The sequence below is a fragment of the Aotus nancymaae genome, unplaced genomic scaffold (assembly GCF_030222135.1).
Source record: "Aotus nancymaae isolate 86718 unplaced genomic scaffold, 86718_ANA_hifiasm-v0.15.2.pri h1tg000040l, whole genome shotgun sequence".
NCBI classification, from domain to species: Eukaryota; Metazoa; Chordata; class Mammalia; order Primates; family Aotidae; genus Aotus; species Aotus nancymaae.
In genome coordinates, this window is record NW_026988454.1 from 129,339,119 (window position 1) to 129,355,398 (window position 16,280).

Below are 16,280 nucleotides of genomic sequence, written 5' to 3' on the forward strand. Positions count from 1 at the left end.
CTTCCTCTTTTAAAAAGAAAAGTGCTTTTGTCTAGATGGGTTATAGAGATTCATATTTAGTTTCCTAGCTATTTAAACTGGTACAACACTTCAACAGCATTTTCATTTGTAGTTTCTTTTTCTATAATTTTTTTTATTATACTCAAGTTCTGGGGTTCATGTGTAGATTGTGCAGGTTTGTTACATAGGTTTACAGGTGCCATGGTGGTTTTCAGTCATTTGTAATTTCAAAATCTGAAATAGCTTTTGGATTTTGAAGATCTCCTAATGTCTACATGCAAAATATTCAATTCCTTTTCTTTCGTCTCTGAACAGTTGGTCTCAACTATTGAGAAGGGAGAGAATATTTTCCTTTCCTTGTAGGGTTTTTCCTTCCTCATGTGCTTGACATTATGTAATGGACACAGAGGAAACAGACATAGCCTACCCTCCACGAGCCCATAGCCTCATCAGGAAGGCCCCCCAGCCATAAAGCTCCTTCAGCATGAGGAGCACCAGGTGAAGCGGGGGCCAGAGAAGAGTGGCCTGGGCCACAGGTCAGCACTGGTGAGGGAGGAAGCGGGGCTTTCTGGATGCCAGTGTGCTGAGCCCTGCGGTGTGAGGAGGGGTCGCCTAAGTGAGTAGGGACAAGGGCAGGAGGGTAGCCTCTGCAAAGGCCCAGGATGACTGAGGGTGGCTCTCTGGAGGGATGCACTAGTCTGAACGAGTGACTGGGGCCAGGTTGGGAGCTCTCGAGTCCCAGGACAGAGGCTGAGCCTGTATTCCAGGGCCGGGGCTGTGGAATAGTTCTGAGCCCCTCGCTGGGCCACAGCCCTGAGACCTTGACTCCGCTCCTGACCTGGGAGTGGGCTCAACTGAACTTCACCTCCTCACCAGCCTCACTGCCTCCAGCCTCCCCCACCCACGCCCCTCCTTTCAGGCTCCCAGAGGGATCCGAGGAAAAGCGACCTCTGGCCTACACCACCCACTGGCTGGCCCTGAGACCTTCAAGGAGAAGCCCTCCTCCTTGTCCACCAGGGCTCACCTGGGCAGCCTGTTCTTCCCACGGCCCTGCCTTACAGACCACCCTGTGTGCCCATGCCCGTGTGGGTCAGGCCATCATGTTTCCTACACACAGTCCCCACTGCCTGGAGTCCCCTGCTTACTCTCCTGCACTGCGTGCCCTCCTGTCCCTTCAGTCCCAGCTGAGATATCTGGCACTCTGGGGAGTGTCCTTGAGCTCCGGACACAGAGGAGCCTCTTCTGCCCTGGATCCCAGGACTGCTTCTGCTTTCCTTCTGCCATGGTGCAGAAACCTCTACCCCCCCCACACACACACACATGCACGCACATACTCACACCTCACACACACTTGCCACCATCTGGGGACATGGATTTCTGCCTGTTGGACTGCCTCTCTCCCACCCCAGCCTCTCGGGGACCCCAGGCAGGGGTGCTGCTATTAATAGTAGGGGCCCCGTAGGTGCACTGGAGGTGGGGAAGGGAAGGGCTCCCCAGGGATAGCCCTGCATGGATGACAGCCACTAGGAAATGTAGGTCTTTCTACATTTAGGCGGAGGCAGCAGGCACAGGCGGGAAGGAGAAAGTGGGGCTGGATTCCCACGGTTGCTAAATGCCAGGATGAGGTGCTTCTATTGCCTTCTGGGGAGCAAGCTTTGGGAGAGACTGAGGCCCACGAGGGCAGCACTGGGGAGGCTGGTCTGGAGGGAGATCATTTGTTTTTGTCACTGCACAAGATTCCATAGTGTGCAATCCACCCATTTTATTCATCCTTTCCTCCACTAGCGGACACCAAGGTTGGTAGCAAATAGTCACATGTACTGGATAATCATTTGAATATTTTACCTCTAGCCAATAAATAATAAACTTGGCCAACTGTGGCCAGCTGCCCTAATGAAGTCCTAGCAATGATGAAGAGTGAATTTTAAAAGCAGCAGCCTTCAGATAATTTGCTACAGCAGAAGCTGAAAATCACTTAGCTCAACCCAAATCTGCCATCTAAAACTCTTCTTTATGCAGTTTTCAAAATTGTGCTCTTGACATTAAAGTATGACTGTTAAAACATTTTCATTTTTTTGAGACGGAGTTTCACTCTTGTTGCCCAGGCTGGACTGCAATGGTGCGATCTTGGCTCACTGCAGCGTCCGCCTCCCAGGTTCAAGCGATTCTCCTTCCTCAGCCTCCCAAGTAGCTGGGATTACAGGTGTGAGCCACCACAACCAGCTAATTTTTGTATTTTTAGTATAGACAGGGTTTCACTATGTTGGCCGTACTGGTCTCGAACTCGACCTCAAGTGATCAGCCCACGTTGGCCTCCCAAAGTGTTGAGATTACAGGCATGACTCACCGTGCCCAGCAAAACATTTTCTTTAAAATGCAGAAAGGAATAGAAATAATTACTGACCTATGGCTAGTGGCCTTGAGCTGGGACTCAGGCAGTCTGTCCAGTTGAGCAGGTCAGGGAAGGAGGTGGGATTGGCATAAGGCCCAACAAGTCTCCTGGGAGGCTCCTAAGGAGACACGTTGACCTTCTCTCAGTTACCCACCCCCAGGACCATATACTTCCTATTTAGAGGGCTAACCAAAGTATTTAATGCTAGGAATTCCAGAATCCAGGTGGTAAGTAGGGAAGAGATTTATGGCAATTTGGGGAGTCAAGAGGAATGTCAGATTCAGAGGAAACAGCTAATGGTATTGAACAGGAAGTTTCATAGAGTCCAAGAACTTCTGAGCAACAGAGGAAACTCTTCCAGGTAATGAAAGTACCTGGAACTCAACTTGGAAGTTCTTCACTTCCTTAAGAGTGTGTGATTGTGAAAACCCTTTTAGTACTCTCCTGCGGTTCAGGTGGACAGTGGAGAGCTGTGTTTCCAGGCAAAGGGGAGGACAGGACACCTTGTTGAAGCCTGAGCTGTGAAAATAAGTATTGAAAAAGAAGACATTTCTTTAGTTAAATTTTCTTTTAAGACAGCATCTTGCTTTGTTGGCCAGGCTGGAATGCAATGGCATGATCATGGCTCAATGCAGCCTCAACTTCCTGGGCTCAAGCAATCCTCCCATCTCAGCCTTCTGAGTAGCTGAGATTATAGCCCCATGCTACCACACCCTGCTAATTTTTTCTGTTTTTTTTTTTTGTAGAGCCAGGGTCTCACTATATGTTGCTCAGGCTGGTCTTGAACTCCTGGGCTCAAGTGATTCTCTCATCTCAGCCTCCCATAGGGCTAGGATTACAGGTGTGAGCCACCATGCCCAGCCCATTTCTTAAATTCTAGCATTATATGAATTCCCACCATAACCAACATACATGAATATTATTGACAAAGAGACAGCTGAACTCAGAATGAACTTGGTGTATGTCTAAATGGAGAGACTGAGAATTTTCTGTAATTGGAGTGGAAAACCAGACAGCACAAACTCTTGAGAGGCAGAGAAGGGTTGCTGGACCACAGAAGAAAAGGAGCTGAGTTGAACAACAGCCTTCTGGATGACAATGTCTGAGGATTTTTACCAGTTTGCTGGTGACTATTGCATAGAGTTCATTGTATTGCTTATATTGAAAAAGGTCTAAGTCCAAAAACCTCTTTAGATACCCATAATGTAGAAGTCACCGCACCTACAAATTGTAGTTCAGACTGAAGACCAGAGTGAAAAGGCCAGGTGAGCATCCAACTTATCAATGAAGGTCTTAACAAGGCTGATTTTTGGTGGGGTCTGCTGCATGTTGGATTATTCTAGGGAAGAAAAAGCTAAATGTTGGGCCTAGTTCCAATGTTTATTGGATTAGATTCGTTTGGTGTTGCTTAAAGCAGAGAAAAAAAATCCTTCTGTCTCAAGGGTGAGATTTCTGTGTTCATGCTTTGGTTTCTGGGTCTTTAGCTCTGTCCCAGAATGATAGAGTCAAATGGAGCTGTGCTGAGACTGGCCTCTGGTGTAATGCAGCACCCAGCCACATGCATGAATCTAGCCAAACACATCCAGGCTTGCCAGATGTTTCAGCAGAGCACACAATCCATCTGTTCATTTGGCACTTTGCTGATGCATGTGGGAAAACTCACAGAGGCAAGGGCCTGGCTTCCAGCACCAGTGACAATAGTAATGACTTAAGAGATTTATTTTGCGTATTTACTCAGATGTTGGGAAATGAGCTTTAGAAAAATCAATAAAGATAACACAAACTGCAGGGGAACGTGAAGATAATCAATTCCTTCTCCCTGGAGTTGAACAATAATTATCCTGTAATTCACATTTTGAAGGAAAAAAAATGTTTCTTCTTAAGCGTTCCTAGTCAGACCTGAGTCTAAAATGCAATCAACCTCTCTCTCTTTCTCAGTATATATCTACACATATATATCTGTACACATATACCTATATTTATATACATACCTATATACACATACATATTAATATATCATCATATGTGTGTGTGTGTGTGTCATATATGCAAGAATCTTATTGGTTATATGGGGATGTAGAGAAAATATAAGTTATAATATTTGTCAATTTCTGAGAAGGATTTTTGATCTAAGTCCTTAGGAAGTTCTACTAATTACCCCTTCCTACTAGGGTTTCTTAGTGGAGTGGTCTGCAGTGAGGGAACAGGATGCCTAAATCTTTTTCCCCATAGTGTTAGAAAAAAAGCTGTAATCTTGTGGAAGTCATTAATTTCTCTGGATTCAGTTTCTCCAGTTGCACAGTGGTCTAGAGGACGCCTGAGGATGTGGCTACTGCAAACATTCTGGGGCTCTGACTCCCTTCTTGATCAATCTCTTTCCCCCCCACCCCCCACCACCTTTCCACTTAAGGCCATCTGAGTAAAAAATATATGAATATTGGTGGTCTTCTTGCCATCTGGCATTCTGTGTGGGGAAGGAGTATAGAGACCACTCAGCAGCCATGCTCCCTTCTAGTATAATGGCACTCTGCGTTCCTTTAGGGGAATGCACTCTCTGTCCATGTGCTTGGGGTGGGGGAGCTCTGACTCAGACTCCAGCCCAGGACCCATGACTGGCCCAATCAAAGTGAATCCCAAAACTTCTGCTCTCCCAGGAAGAGACCGCCTTTCCACTTGCAGCTGGAAGGCTGTGGAGCTAGTTGTGCCACAGTCATCTTATCACCAAAGGAGAGTGAATGTCTGTCTCAGAAAGGAGCCAATAAAGCCAAGAGCTGGAGAAACATAGACAGATTCAATGACATAATTTGAATGCCTGAAGCCTTGGACTTTTCAGGTTTTTTGGTTTGTCTTTGAGACAGGGTCCCACTCTGTCACCCAGGCTGGAGTACAGTGGCTTGATCATGGCTCACTGTAGGGTTATCCTCCCTGGGCTCAGAAGGTCCTCCTGCCTCAGCCTCCCAAGTAGCTGGGACTACAAGGTGCACCACCATGCCTGGCAAATTTTAAAATTTTTTGTAGAGATGGGGTTTCATTAAGGCTGATCTCGAACTCCTGTGCTCAAGTGATCCTCCTGCCTTGGCCTCCCGAAGTACTGGGATTGCAGGTGTGAGCCACCGCACCCAGCCCAGACTTTTCAGTTCTTAAACCATCAGGCTTTCTACTTGGCTTAACTTAGGTTGGGTTTTCTGTCACATGGAGAAGCAGCCCTAATTTTCCAAATTTTGTTGTGATAACAGCTAATTTTATTTAAAAGGACACAATAATCTCAAACGTTCATATTGCTATATTCTGATGTAACAAGCCAGTTTCTCTTCATTCACTGAGGGTCTGTCTGAGCTTCTTTGGGTATTTTGAATCTTTTCTCAATGTATGTGTAAGAAGATGGTAAAAAATAACACAAAAAGGGAACTCAAAAATCTGTCAAACAGCACAATAAAACCTGAAGAAATGAATTAAATCAGTGTTGGTTTTGCTCTACAGAACCACTGTAAGGAACAAGCAACCCAGGAGCCCACTGAAAGAAACTTGAAAGCCAAAGGGGAACCAATGATGGCTGCTGTCTTGTGATACTCAGTCACTTGAGAAGCGTTTCCAAATATTCTTAAATAAGGAGCATCTCATTTCATCTTATTTTGCAGTCATTAGCCTGATAGAGGCTAAGTCAAGAGCAGAACCTGGGGGAAAAAAATCAATGTTCCTTGGCTAGGTGTAGTGGCTCAGGCCTGTATCCCAACGCTTTGGAAAGAGACAGAGGCAGGCAGATCACTTGAGGTCAGGAGTTTGAGACCAGCCTGGCCAACATGGTGAAACCCTGTTTCCACTAAAAATACAAAAATTAGCTGGGCATGGTGGCATACGCCTGTAATCCCAGCTGCTTGGGTGGCTGAGGCATGGGAATTGCTTGAATCCAGGAGGCAGAGGTTGCAGCGAGCCAAGATCATACCACTGCACTGCAGCCTGAGCTACAGAGCTGAACTCTGTCTCAAAAACAAAACAAAACAAAACAAAACAAAACAAAAAACAGTGTTCCTCTATTCCTTCATTATTGTTTTGTGTTTAATTGTTTTTCTGTAGTGTACTATTTTGATTATTTTCTTATTTCCTTTTCTGTATTTTGTTAGTTATATTTTTAGTGAGTGTCCTGGAGGTTACAATTCAACTCTTAAACATACAACAATCTATTTTGAATTCACATCACTTAGCTTCAATCATATACAAAAACTCCGCTCCTATAGCTCCATCCCCACCCCCTCTTTTTTTCTGGGATGGAGTTTCACTCTTGTTGCCCAGGCTGGAGTGCAATGGCGCAATCTTGGCTCACTGCAACCTCCACCTCCCAGGTTCAAGCGATTCTCCTGCCTCAACCTCCCAAATAGCTAGGATTACAGGCATGCACCACCATGCCCAGCTAATTTTGTATATTTAGTAGAGAAGAGGTTTCTCCATGTTGGTCAGGCTGGTTTCGAACTCCCAATCTCAGGTGATCTGCCTGCCTCGGCCTCCCAAAATGCTAGGATTACAGGCATGAGCCACCGCACCTGACTGCTCCATCCCCTTTTTATGTTATTAATATTGTCACAAATTACATATTTAGATACTATATGCCCATTAATATAGACCTATAATTATTATTTATGCATTTGTGTTTGAAATCATACAGGGAAGAAAAGGAGTTACAAACCAGAAGTACAGTAACACTGGCTTTGTGTTTACCTAGGTAATTACGTTTACCAGTGCTCTTTATTTCCTCACATGGTTTCAAGTTACTGTTAGTACCTTTTCATTTCCACCTAAAGGACTCCCTTCAGCATTGCTTGTAGGGTAGGTCTACCAGTTGCACACGTCAGGACAAGGAGGTGGAAACCAACCTAGGGGTGTCTGGGGAAGGCACTTGGCAGCTCTTTCCTAGAAGCCAAGATCAGAGCCAAACTCCGTCAAGCACCCCATTTTGAACTGGACTCAGAGGAAAACTGTCATCTCTTCTATCTCAGTCTTTGAACTGGGAGTCAAGGCATCCAAGTTTTTGTTCTGGTTCTGTCCTTAACTAGCCATATGACTGTGGAAAAAGTCACCTATCTTATTTGGGTCTTTTTCCTTATCTGTAAAATTAGGTGTTCCAGAGCAGGAGTTGTCAAACTTTTTCTGTAAAAGGACAAATAGTAAGTATTTTGGGCTCTGTGGCCATAAAGTCTGGCATCACTATTCAGTTCTGCCATTGAAGTGCAAAAGCGGCCATGGACAATAGCTAAACAAATGGGCATGGCTGTGTCTCAATAAAATTTTATTTATAAAAACAGAAAGCAGGTCAGATTTAGCCTGTGGGCCCTAGTTTGCCAACCCCTATTCTATTAATAGGTAGTCTTGGAGAGTCCTTTTAGTTTTAAAATCTATAAGGTCTGATGATCTTCATTGTTGTGGTCAGTGTCCTTTTACTCCTTTATACCATCCTAGGGCATTGCCCCTATCAATAATACAATGGTGGCCAGGCACAGTGGCTCACACCTGTAATTCCAGCACTTTGGGAGGCCAAGGCAGGTGGATCACCTGAGGTCAGGAGTTCGAGACCAGCCTGGCCAACATGGTGAAACCCTGTCTCTACTAAAAATACAAAAATTAGCTGGGCATGGTAGCACACACCTGTAGTTCCAGCTACTAGGGAGGCTGAGGCAGGAGAATCGCTTGAACTTGGAAGGCGGAGGTTGCAGTGAGCTGAGATTGCACCATTGCACTCCAGCCTGGGCGACAGAGTGAGACTCAAAAAAAAAAAAAAAATCACTATTATTTTTAGGTGACTATGGGCCAAGCATTTTTTTTTTTGTACTTTATTCATTCCTCCCGAAAAACCTATCAGTGGGTACTCGCTGTGGTCTAATGTTTGTGTACCCCGCCAAACTCAAGTGTTGAAATCCTAACGCCTGTGTTAATGGTATTAGGAGATGGAGCTTTCGGGAGGTGATTAGGTCATGAGGGTGGATTTAGTGCTCTTCTAAAAGAGACCCGGAAAGCTCCTTCACCCCATTCACAATGTAAGGACACAGTGAGAAGGCGCCATCTATGAACCAGAAAGCCCTCACCAGGCTGAATCTGTTAGTACCTTGATCTCAGACTTCCCAGCCTCTGGTACTGTGAGACATAAATCTCTCTTATTGATAAACTACCCAGTTTATGATATTTTATTATAACAGCCTGAACAAATTAAGACCATACTATTATAATTCCCATTTTACATATGAAGAAATTAAAGTCGGGGAAGTTTCCTAATAAATCCAAGTCCACAGAGTTGGTGAGAGCGGAAAGCAGGCCAGTGTGACTCTAAAACCTTTGCTATGTTTTCTCCATCTCACATCTTATGGATTAAAGGATTTTTTTTTTTTTTTTTTTGAGATGGGGTCTTACTCTGCTGCCCAGGCTGGAGTGCAATGGTGCAATCTCAGCTCTCTGCAACTTCTGCCTCGCCGGTTCAAGCAATTCTCCTGCCTCAGTCTCCTAAGCAGCTGGGATCATAGGCACCTGCCACCATGCCCGGCTAATTTTTGTATTTTTAGTAGAGATAGGGTTTCACCACGTTGGCCAGGCTGGTCTGAAACTGTTGACCTCAGGTGATCCACCTGCCTCAGCCTCCTAAAGTGCTGTGATTACAGGTGTGAGCCACCGTGCCTGGCCCGATTAAAGGATTTTTAAAAAGCACAGTAGAGAATCCAATTGTCTTGACAGGGAGGAAGTAAAACCTTAAATACACACTAAAGATTAAGTTACAAAAATTCGACTCCAACTTATTTATTTATTTATTTGAGATGAAGGGCTTACTATGTTGCCCACGGTAGACTCAAACTCCTGGGTGTAACAATCTTTCCACCTCAGCCTCCCGAGGAGCTGGGACTACAAGAACTGCAGGCAAGTGTCTGGCTTTACACAGACTATTTTAAAATTATAAATACCTCAAGTGATCAGTTGTCCTCTTAAAATACTATCTCTCAAAATGCAAAGTCAGCAAAAGATCATGTTGATGCCCTCGAAGAACTTGCCATCTGTCTAGTCAGACATATGAAAGAACTAGTGAACAAAAATACAGTCCCAGATTAACTGCAGGAGTGCTTTCAATTACCCTTCACTTACTGCAGCTGCCAGGCAGATGGACACATTCCCTTAGTACTACATTGCACTCTGAGTGCCTCTGGAGAGCAGGACATTTGGGTACTGTATTGTTTCCTTTGGCTGCTGTAGCAAATTATCACAAACATGATAGCTTAAAACACAGATTTGTCACATGACAGTTCTGGAGCTCAGAAGTCAAAAATAAGGCTCAGTGGGCTAAATTCAGGCCAGTCTTGCCGGGCTGTTTCTTTCTGGAGGTCTGAGGGAAAAATTGGTTTCCTTGCCTTTTTCAGCTTCAAGATGCTGCCAGCATTCCTTGGTTCATGGCTCCTTCTTGGTGTCACTCCAACCTCTTGCTTCTATCCTCATTGCTATGGTTTGGATATTTGTCCCATCCAAATCTGATGTTGAATTTAATCCCCAGTGTTGGAGGTGAGGCCTAATGGGAGGTGTTCAGGTCATGAAGCTGGATTCCTCATGAATACATTAATGGCCTCCCTCAGGGGCAAGTGAGTTCTTACTCTATTAATTCCCATCAGAGCTGGTTGTTTAAAAAGGGCCTGGATAGCCAGGCATGGTGGCATGCACCTGTAGTCCCAGCTACTTGGGAGGCCGAGGCAGGAGGATCACTTGAGTCCAGGTGCTTGAGATTGCAGTGAGCTGTGATGGTGCCACTGCACTCTAGCCTAAGCAACAGAGCAAGACCCTGTCTTAAAAAAAAAAAAAAAAAGATCCCGGCACCTCCCCCACTCTTCCCCTTCCTCTCTCACCATGGGATCTCTGCACAGGCCAGCTCCCCTTTACTTCCCACTGTGAAAAGAAGCAGCCTGAGACCCTCACCAGATGCAGATGTCCAATTGTGAACTTTCTAACCATTTGAATTGTGAGCCAAATAAACCTCTTTTTAAAAAATATTATTTCAATAGTTTTGGGGGAACAGGTGGTTTTTGGTTATATAGATAAGTCTTCTAGTGGTGATTTCTGAGATTTTGGTGCACCTGTCACCCGAACAGTATACACTGTATCCGATGTGTAGTCTTTTATTCTTCACTTCCTTCCTGCCCTTCCCCGCAAGTCCCCAAAGTCCATTATTATCATTATTATACATTTGCATCCTCATAGCTTAGCAACTTCTCATAAGTGAGAACATAGGCTATTTGGCTTTCTATTCCTGAGTTACTTCACTTAGAATAATTAAACTTCTTTTTCTTTATAAATTATCTAGCCCCCCCCCTTTTTTTTTCTTTTGAGACAGAATCTTGCTCTGTTGCCCAGGCTGGAGTGTAATGGCACGATCTCGGCTCACTGCAACCTCTGCCTCCCAGGTTCAAGCAATTCTCCTACCTCAGCCTCCCAAGTAGCTGGGATTACAGGTGCCTGCTACCACACTCAGCTAATTGTTTGTATTTTTAGTAGAGACAGAGTTTCACCACGTTGGCCAGGCTGGTCTTGAACTCCTGACCTCAGGTGATCCACCCGCCTCGGCCTCCACTGCCTCATGCTGGGATTACAGGCGTGAGCCACTGGGCCCAGACCGGGTATACCTTTATAGTAACAGAAAAAGATGAAGATAGTCACATCTCCTACTACTTACTGACCCTCCTGCCTACCTCTTACAAAGACTCTTGGAAGTACATAGGGCCCATCCAGAGAATTTAGGGAAGATCCTTAACTTAATCACACCCTGAAAAAATCCCTTTTGTCATATAAGAAACATTTATAAGTTTCTGCAATTAGGACATGAACATCTTTGAGGTACCTACCACAGATACTACCCCTGTCTTCTCCTCCCACAGTTGAGCTGTATGCCTAAGAATGGTTGGCTGGGTTTGTTTCTGGACTTGATTTGTGTTTGTTTTTGTAACTAATTTTAAAAATTAAGAAACCAATGAAATCTGAGGGCAAAATGAAAGACTTGTAGTGTGTATGCAAAAACAAATAAAATGAACTAAGGTAAGTCACTAAATAAATACGGTCACATGGGGTATTTTGGCATGTGCCTGTAGTTCCAGCTACTCAGGAGTCTGAGGAGGAAGGATCGCTTGAGCCCAGGTATTCAAGTCCAGCCTGGATGACAAAGTAAGACACAATCTCAAAAAAAAGTGGTCAAATTAGGTGTGGCCAGGAAATCTTTGAAAGTTTTAGAAAATAATGCACAACTCAAGAGGATTAAACAATATATATAGGGATGGCTTGTGTAAGAAGGAAGAGGCAGCACATTTCTCAAGGGAGATCTACTCAAACAAAAGGCCTAGGCCCCATATCAAAAAATTGGCCAAGAAATGCATATTTAAATGTTATTACATGTTTAAAGTAAATGTGTTTAAATTATGATTTGCCTGCCTTAACCAACTTTTTAGGTTAAATAACCAATCTCTTACCAATTCTGCTAAGAGGAATCCAGTTAAATTTGATTCAGGGTTTTAGAGACAATACTAATCACTTAAGATGATAATAATTTGGCAGAAAGGTTTAATCAAGGGAGTGGAGCATAAACTGTATCGTGGATGTTATGTGGGATCTGAACAGATGGTTGGGGGTCAAAGCAAGGCACGTGAGATGAAACAAACGACATACAACTGTAAGGGTAGAAATGAGCAGGAACGATCACTTCAACCTACGAGGTAGAACCCTTATAACTCTGAGTGTGGGTCTCATTCCAGCAGTATTTGTTAGAACTGCATATTGTGTGAGAGGCGGGAGAGGATCAGAAAAAATAACGAATGGGTACTAGACTTAATACTTGGGTGATGAAATAATCTGTACAACAAATCCTCATGACACAAATTTATTTATGTAACCTGCACATGTACCCCTGAACCTAAAAGTTAAAAAAAATGCATCTTTCTGAGTGCTGTGGCTCACCCCTGTAATCCCAGCACTTTGGGAGGCTGAGGCAGAAGGATTGCTTGAGCCCAGGAGTTTGAGACCCTCCTGGGCAATATAATGAGACCCTGTCTATACAAAAAATACAAAAACTTAGCCATGTCTGGTGGCACATACCTGTAGTCCCAGCTGCTTGGGAGGCTGAGGCAGGAGGATCAACTGAGCCTGGGAGGTTGAAGCTGCAGTGAGCTGTGATCATGCCACTGCACTGCAACCTGGGCAACAGAATGAGACCCTGTCTCAAAAAATAAAAAAAAAGAAATGCATCTTTCAGGCCTCAGCCCAGACACACTGAATCAGAATCTGCAATGTAACAAAACCCCAGGTAATTTAACTGCATATTAACCTGTGAGAAGGGCTGGTTTGGAGCGAGCGAGAGTCTTCCTAAACTGCACTATAGAGTTAGTGTGGTACATATAAAACATAATGACAGCTGAGCTATTAAGCACCTTCTATGTTCCAGGCAAAGTACCAAGTGCTTTGCAAACCTTGTCTTACTTAATTCTCAAAGATCCCAGTCTTGTGAAATAGAATAGATCTTTATCCTCAATAATGAAACAATCTTCCCTGCTTTTTGCCATCCCTTTGGTTGAAGTTGGTATAAAGAATACATTAGTGTCTCAAAAATCTCAAATAATTGCTTTTTGAAATTCGGTATGTAAAATATTTTGACATTATATTTTTTTGCTCCTTTCATTGGCTGGGTTGCAAACTCTTACAGGTAGGAAGATCTCAAACTCCTTGATAATTTCAACCTAAGAGAAAGAAAAAAAAAACCACCAGGGGAAACTCAAAAGCATTCTGTTTAGGACAAGGTAATAAATAAAATAAAATCAGGAAGAAATACACACTATTAAGTGGAATTTGAAAATGATAAATCAGATTGAACCAAATCTTGGAGAGTTTGCAGTAAATTCTGGATATTCTTACAGTGTTGCATGTCTCAGCAGTTTATGCAAAAAGGGAGGGCCAAATCCTCTCTTTCCAAAGAAGCCATTGAGACAGTCTGCCCTTTCCTTGCCCAGACTGGAAAACATGAAGTCCTTGTGCATTCTTGCCCCTCCCTGAGCTCAGTGTTCATCCCACACCTAACAGGGTAGAAGGATACCATCAGCAACCCCGATGCTGGGATGTTGGGTGATAGTGGAGCACCATTAATATGCCGCTGCCTCATTCACTAGAGTGATTTTCAGTACGCCTCCGGTTCTGACTAAGCTCCTTTCAACAAGATTCAGCCAGGCACTGTGGCGCAGCCTGTAGTCCCAGCTACTAAGGAGGCTGCTGCAGGAGGACTGCCTGAACCCGGGAATTTAAGGCTGCAGTGAGGTATTATTGTGCCATGCACTCCAGCCTGGGCGACATTGCAAGACACCAGTCTCTTAAAAAAAAGAAAAAGAAAAAGCAAACAAAATAAAAAAAAAAAAACAAAACAAGAAAGATTCAGTGGGTCTTCACCCACTTGCAGACAGAGGGTCACTGGAGTAGTCAAGTGCTGGGTCCTAATGCTCACTGCCGCTGTGCTAAATTGTGACAGGTGTGGGGGCTGAGGGGATAGGAGGGCTGGGGTGGGGATGGGAGGGCATTCCTTTTCCTCAGGCTTTCACAGTGTATGTTTTGTATTCCAGAATCAGAAATCTGAGCGTAGGAAGAAGTGGGTTAGGCCTGGAGAAAGGAAAAGGAGGATCATGGTTCTCTGCAAAGAACTGGAAGCTAAAAAGCAGGCTGTGTTTACTTACCAACCAGGACTCAGTGGGATCTTTGCCAGCTTCCAATACAGCCTTAAAAGTATATGAAATCCAAGAAATATTTCTGCAAAGCAAGAGATCTTCACTGCCTTTACTCTCTACCACCTGAAACCTTGCAGAGCGTGTAGTGTGTATCTAATCAATATATTAAAAATTAACTTAAAAGTTCTATATATGTATCAATATTTAATACTGTTTTTATATTATCTAAATGTTTTCCTAAATAATATTATTATATATATATTCCGAATCTTTCTATTCAGTGACAATTATGTTTAGACATTTATATTTATATAGGAAATCTGATAACCTGAATATATCCTGTGGAATCAAACCACTGACCCTTCCAGGATGGAAGAGACCTCAGGTAGTCAACTTCCAACAAGTGGCCCGTTGGTCTCATTGAGGAATGTGCCACATCAGGGCTCAGTGTCGATCTCTGTTGCAGATAAATCGGACGTTTGACAGTGGCAGCTGCTGGATCAGTCTTGGTAAGTGCTGGAAGTATAGTTAGTCCTCACTTTGCATGGTCCCAATATGCGCAAATCTTAGTTACCACCGTTTAGTTAAATCACACCAGAACCCCAACAACATGGTTGAAATTTCAGTTACAACAGTGTTATTAACTGTGCACAATTACACAAAGTACAACCTCACTGTCAGCTCTTCAGTCCACAGACCACTATGCAAATAACAGATGCATATCACGATCAGTAACCAGTCACACCACTCCTTTCAAAGTCCATTGATGATTGGCCACTGCACATATGTTCAGTTTATACACAGACAGCAAAGCATGCAGTTGGGTTGCTGGTTTTCCTGTGAGTGAGGCCGTGTGTTGGTTTACAATAATGGATACTCAAAAGAAGAAATTGGCCAACAAAGATGAAAGTACAGCAAAAAGTCCAAAAAGTGATAACACTGGAGGTGAACTTGAATCAGTTACAGAAAACAGTTCGCTGTGAGAATGTGGATGCTGCATCATTCAAGAGGCCCTAGATATGCAGCCAGAGGAACTTAAAAAGGCAAACTTAACCTAATTGAGGAAGGAAGTGTGGCGAAAAGCATGGTGTCTCAGAGGAAGTGGTCTTGGCAGAAACTTCACATTGAAGCAACTCGGAGATTTTCATGACACTGAAAGCACAAAGGATAAAATGTTGCAAGTCGATCCAGTCTTAGAAAGGAGAACAATTCATCAAGTCTGAGAAAAGATGCCCTCTCCATGTCATAAGTTACACAACAAGAAGGTAAGCACTATCCACATGACTCTTGCTGTTTCATTTACAATTTATTTACTCTTACTATTTATTTTCTTTTTTTTTTTTTTTTGAGATGGAGTCTCACTCTGTCACCCAGGCTGGAGTTCAGTGGCACAATCTCGACTCACTGCAAACTCCACTTCCAGGTTCAAGAGATTCTCCTGCCTCAGCCTCCCGAGTAGCTGGGATTACAGGTGTGCACCACCATGCCTAGCTAATTTTTGTAGTTTTAGTAGGGATGAGGTTTCACCATATTGGCCCAGCTGGTCTCAAACTCCTGACCTCAGGTGATCTGCCTGCCTCAGCCTCCCAAAGTGCTGGAATTACAGGCATGAGCCACCATGCCTGGCCTACTCTTGCTATTTATTTTCTATGTTATTTACACAGAAATTTAATGTTTCTAATGTTTAAATTACTAATGTTTAAAAACCTTAGATAATATACATTTAATAGTTTAATTTGAACAAAGAACAATACATGAATTGGTAGCTCTCGGAATCAAAAGAAATTCAGAAGGCTTTGTTGCAGCAGCGTGGGCAGTGAGCTTTTATGCAAAGGGAAGATGAAAGTGTACTTCACTGGTTTAGGTGGAAAGACCCTAGTTAGAGGTTAGCTGGTGTTTTCTTATTGGTAGTCTTTAGTTTGGTTTTACTCTGGTTTTACTCTTAACATCGGGTTCCAGTCTGCTTATATGTAGGAACCTAAAGCACTAGGGTTGCCTCTGTCTTGTTAAAAGAAAAACTTCAGCTGAATTAAATTTAAAGGAGTTTAATTGAGCAATGAACAATTTGCAAATTGGGCAGCCCTCAGAATCACAGCAGATTCAGAAAGACTCCAGGGATGCCTTGTGGCTAGAATAAATTTACAAACAAAAAACGGGAAGTGACGTACAGAAATCAGCAG

At 43.6% G+C, this 16,280-nt stretch overlaps 1 protein-coding gene across 1 annotated transcript in view; it reads left to right on the forward strand.

Moving 5' to 3' along the window:
• Positions 1–16,280, forward strand: part of LOC110567942 (integrator complex subunit 8-like) — a 90,235-nt gene that overhangs the window by 59,796 nt on the left and 14,159 nt on the right. The window contains 1 exon segment of the mRNA XM_064361180.1: positions 13,999–15,365. Coding sequence (XP_064217250.1) covers positions 13,999–14,227 — 229 coding nt within the window. The 3' untranslated portion in view covers positions 14,228–15,365.